This window comes from Aptenodytes forsteri, unplaced genomic scaffold, assembly GCF_000699145.1.
Source record: "Aptenodytes forsteri isolate BGI_AS27 unplaced genomic scaffold, ASM69914v1 Scaffold26, whole genome shotgun sequence".
NCBI classification, from domain to species: Eukaryota; Metazoa; Chordata; class Aves; order Sphenisciformes; family Spheniscidae; genus Aptenodytes; species Aptenodytes forsteri.
In genome coordinates, this window is record NW_008794125.1 from 1,590,385 (window position 1) to 1,595,328 (window position 4,944).

General features: G+C 53.6%; 1 protein-coding gene across 1 annotated transcript in view; it reads right to left on the reverse strand.

Moving 5' to 3' along the window:
• The window catches only part of CFAP70 (cilia and flagella associated protein 70), a 26,254-nt gene that overhangs the window by 9,306 nt on the left and 12,004 nt on the right, over positions 1 to 4,944 (reverse strand). Inside the window, exons 13-18 of the mRNA XM_009278448.1 lie at positions 3,690 to 3,750; positions 2,433 to 2,624; positions 1,648 to 1,779; positions 864 to 989; positions 170 to 303; positions 17 to 71 (exon numbers count right to left, since the gene is read on the reverse strand). Coding sequence (XP_009276723.1) covers positions 17 to 71; positions 170 to 303; positions 864 to 989; positions 1,648 to 1,779; positions 2,433 to 2,624; positions 3,690 to 3,750 — 700 coding nt within the window. The remainder of the gene's footprint in view (positions 1 to 16; positions 72 to 169; positions 304 to 863; positions 990 to 1,647; positions 1,780 to 2,432; positions 2,625 to 3,689; positions 3,751 to 4,944) is intronic.

Consider the following 4,944-nt stretch of genomic DNA (forward strand, 5'->3'; position numbering starts at 1 on the left):
CATCCTAAAAGAAAACCTCTGCCTCTTCGTAGTGCTGCAGCACGACAGCCGCAACCCCACAGAGCAGCAAGCTGGGGACAGGATCGGACACGTTAGCCTTGCAGGCCCCAGGCAGCGGTGTCGGGGGCACCCCCCACCCTCCCACCCACCCACGGGGAGCACGCAGCACCTTTGGATGTGATGGGGGTCCAGAGAAAGAGCCTGCTGGAAGCACTCCTGGGCTTTGATTGTTTCCTCAAGAAGGAGGCAGAACGCCCCGTAGTCCAGCCAGTACTGGATGTTGCACTGGTCCTGAGCTACCCTCTAGACACAAGAGATCACTGCTGGAGTGAGGACTGCTGCGATCACACTCAGCACACACAATGGACTGGAGAGACAACTCTGGAATGACCACGGCTTTCCTTTGGCCACCCCAGCCCAGTTTAGCAACAATCAAACCCTTGTCTATCACGTGCTAGGGTTTCCCTTCACTGGGATATGCTGGGCTTCCTCGAAGCCTCCTTCACCTAACACGAGTCCTCCAGCTTCAGCTGACCTCCTCCTGTTAGAGGGCCCAGCGTCCCCAGTGCTGACCCAGCATGCCTTTTGGACCAGCTCATTCCATTTCCCCTGGCCTCAAGGCTGAAGCCCTCAGTGACCTGGCCAGCCTCTGTCTCACATCCTCCAGAGAGCAGCATCTCCCTAGAAAAATCCCTCACGCATTCAGCCTGAGTATCCTGGTCACGTTCACCTCCTTCTTCCCTACACAACAGTCAGGGCTGGCCGAGCTGTCAGCAACAGGGGCCCCACGCTGTCGCGATGGCGTGCTGGCTGCCAGCCCAGACACACGGGAGACGGGCCGGAAAGAACAGAGGCTCCTTTACCTGCTGGTGGTAGAGAGACGCCAGCTTGTAGTCCTTGTTGACTTCAGCTTCGCGAGCAAAGAGCCAGAGCTGCTCCTCGGTCGTGCGGGACAGAGGGGCAGGGGAAGCAGCTTCCTCGGACAGTAGCTGAGAAGGAGCGAGACAGAGTGTCAGCCCCAGGAGGGTAAGAACGGTTCATGTGATCCCAGTACAGCAGCAGTCCCCAGCCCGGCACTGCGCCGAGTACAGCCTGGTATGGCTGGGGCTGGGCGGGTTGGAAAGGCAAGCTGTCCCGGCTCCTGTTTGCGGTGGGACACGCTCCTGTCATTCACAGGTACCTCTGCCACACAGGGACGGGGCGATATCCATTATTTGCAGTTGTGACAAGTAAAAGCATCCCCTAGACCAAGACCATTTCAAACTTCCTGTGGTGTCACTTACTGGTGACCCTGGCTCATGCTGGAAGGTCTGTGCTCTGCCCGGGTGAGCGGCAGATGGCGCAGACCCGGCCACGCTCGCCACGAGCCAACTACGGCAGCTTTTACTGCTGGCATCTCGCACATATCCCACCATCAGGATTTCATAGCAGTGGGATACAGATGCACCAGATCTTGCCTCCGACTGTGGCTCGGGGCCCACATGTGGTAACTGCAGCAAATGAAAGCACGAGCCCGCTTCTCTCTTGAAGGCAAAAGTCCCCCCCCCGCCTTCACTAGACGCGGTGTCAAGCCCTGGATCCACAGTGAAGCCGTGTCCCAGGTCACCCATCCCCGCTGACCGGACACATGTCAGGATTTCTCCCTACCTGGTTCAGGGCAACATGCATCTGGTCCACGAGGTACACATAGAGCTCACTGAGAAATGCCTGGAACTGCTCCTGGGTCTCAAACGCCGTGGTCTTCAGGTATTTCTCCCTCACAATCTTCACTACGGCGTACTGTGGAGACATGCGACTGTTGGACGAGGCAGGTCCCCCCCTGCGCCCCCCACCAGCTCCACAAGCGTAATAATACGGAGCCAGAACACACTGATTTTGCCTGAAGCTCCAACTTAGTTCTGAGGAAGAAATCCAGCCCAGCACCGATAAAAGGAAGACAAGCAAGCGGGGGTGAATTCCTTTCCCACCTCCCAGCCCTGGCTCTCCCTGACACACCGGTGCCCCTTTAGGGACAACATGTGGGAAGGCTGGTCCCCTCAGCACAGAGAGGGGGGTCTCCGGGCAGAGAGTGGCCGAGGCCGACCAGCTGAGAGAGGGGAACCCCTCTTTCTGCCAGCGCCGACTGCGAGTGTGCAAGAGGAGTCAGCTTTGCCTTCCTCGGACTATGAGCATGGGGCAAATAGATGTGATCAGCTTTGGAGTCTCCCCTCTTTAACAGGAATGGTTCTCCTGGTGCGTGACCAAAGCAGCTTGGTGCCTGCTCCATTAGAGGAGAAACCCGTCCCTCCCCATGGCCACTGCGACGGCCCAGAGTGGCAGGAAGGGATTCTGGAGCAACACATCACTCTAAGTTACCACCACGGAGCAGCAGTTCCTCACTGAGAAACTGTCAGGACGAAACAGGGAAGCGAAAAGCACAATGGACTCTTTACCTTCAGCTGTTCCTTAAAAGCAAAGTATTTCCCAGAGCTATTGAGCTCGAAGTTGAGCTGACGCTTCTGTTCCTCCAGGGTTTGGTGGTCTATCGCTCCCCGGTCAGGCAGCCGCTTCCCAAAGAGCTCATGGTATTCACTTAGGATGGCAACGGCAATGCTCGTGACACGGTTGTGATAATCTTCCACGGCCTAGGGAACAAATAAATAATCAAACTTCACAAGTCACTTATGCCATCAACCTTGAAATGTATTTTATTTACCAGAGCCCACGTCTCCCATAAACTCCACCTGACTCAAGTCTCAATTAGTCTGTCACTCATCCTTTCCTGTCCATGCCTGAGGGCTGTGAAAATATCTACATGTAAATACAAAAGAGCTTCTTCATAATTAGGTATTGCTCCTGCTATATTTTTCAATCAGAACCCAGTATTTTAGTCACCGTCATCTCTTCTATAGCAGTATAATTGGCTGCAAGTAAAATATATCTCATTTGCTGGGAGCGTTTTAAACCCATGGGCTAGCCCTCTTCAGCAGAGTCTGTAATCTCCATAATCTCGGTGGCAGAAGCTTCCATGCGCTGCCATAATCAAAATGTATCGCTCCGTGCGCTCCAGACAGTCCAGCACAAATCAACTCTGCAGCAGCACTGGGGTCAGTGATTGAAGTGCTGCTTCTTCCCCCACTGTTGCTTTGAATTTACCATCGGCCAGGGGCCATCTGAGGACATTCTCCTTCGACAGCTGCTCTGTACCCGCAGAAGACGAGCCAGGGCTCTCAGACCATTTTCTGAGGATGTCACACGCACAAAAGTCCTCAAAAACTCTGGGTGACCCGAGAGTGGTCGGGGCTGATTCTGTTCACGTTCGTCTGGGTCTGATGAAGGACATGGGCTAGTCTGAGACAAGAAACCGTTGGGACTGCCCAGGGTAAACATAAGGTTCTGGTAACCTCTTTCCCCAGCATCCCGTTTCCTTCCAAACACCCCCACACTGCTGCCTTCCCTGCCTTTGCTAGATCTCTCCCCTTCGTACGGGCTGCGAACATGAGTGACGCAGCCCAGGAGTGATTTCCCAAGGCAATACTACTGCGAAGACAACACATCCAGAAGTTTTCTTTTCTGTGTATTTCCTCTTCAAACCTCATCTACATGTTGCTGCAGGGCTGACATTGAGAATGAAGATTCTCCGGTGTGAGAGGGATGAGGGCAGGACGAGGTGGCAGAGTGGTCGCGAGGCCACAGGCTCTTGCACGTACCTTCTTGGCTCCTGCAGTCCGGGGAGGCAGCGGAGGACGAGGAGGAATCATCTGCTTGACCCTGTCAACAAGAGGACGGAAGAGATCAGCCAGACACACTGCCAGCAACGCTGGCTTGTCCTGGGCACGGGCAGCCTGTAGTGAGAGGGCTCCAGCCTGTCATCGTATCCCTGAGACACCCCACAGGGACCCAGGGAGGGGGGGAAACTGAAGTCTCAGACCAAGAATGAACTGTAAAGACAGGCACCTACATTCGACGCTTGTAGCTCATCATAATGTCTTGAGAGAACTAGCTGCTGCTGAGCTCCCTGCTGATGATTACACTCCATGGGGATTAGATAAGATTTATTTAGTTATTTTCACTGCGTTTGACTGACCCATCACACAAAAACTATCGTAGAAGCTCAGCCCAGCAGGCAGGGTTAACATTTGTTATTGCTAGCAATCAAAAACACTCTCCTAGAGAAGCAGGTCTTCTTATCAAGCTGCTATTCCTTCAACTCACAACCTCCTGGGTCTGCCAGAACAGCTGTAGGAAAGGTACCAACCTGAGGACAGCTCTGAAGGATTCTATCACTGTAAACCCCAGGCCGCCCGATTCATCAGTTCCTGACATCCCACAGTGCAGCCGTGGCACCTCGTCACTTGGCCACGCACTGACTCCTAGACACCATACCGACCCTCTTAGTACCACTACTAGGGTTACGATGACCTTTCAAATATGCATCAAAAGCCCTTAGGATTACCGTAATTTTTACTAAGATTTTACTAAAATCCTTGGTGTCTAACCAGCCTACATTCATTGGGATTTTTATGAAGATTTCCTGCTTGCTGATACCAAAACACCCTCGGTCCTTAGAACACAACCCAGCCCACCAAGCAAAGGTGTCACATCCCTGTGACGGCTCCTACCCAATTAGCAAAGCAAAGTGCTTATTCCCCGCTGTCCTGGTTTCGGCAGGGATAGAGTTAATTTTCTTCCTAGTAGCTGGTACAGTGCTGTGTTTTGGATTTGGGATGAGAACAATGTTGATAACACGCCGATGTTTTAGTTGTTGCTGAGCAGTGCTTACACTAGTCAAGGACTTTTCAGCTTCCCATGCTGTACCGACTGAGCAGGCTGGAGGTGCACAAGAAGCTGGGAGGGGGCACAGCCAGGACGGCTGCCCCAAACTGGCCAAAGGGACATTCCATACCATGGGACGTCATGCTCAGTACAGAAACGGGGGAAAGCTGGCCGGGGGGGCCGCTGCTC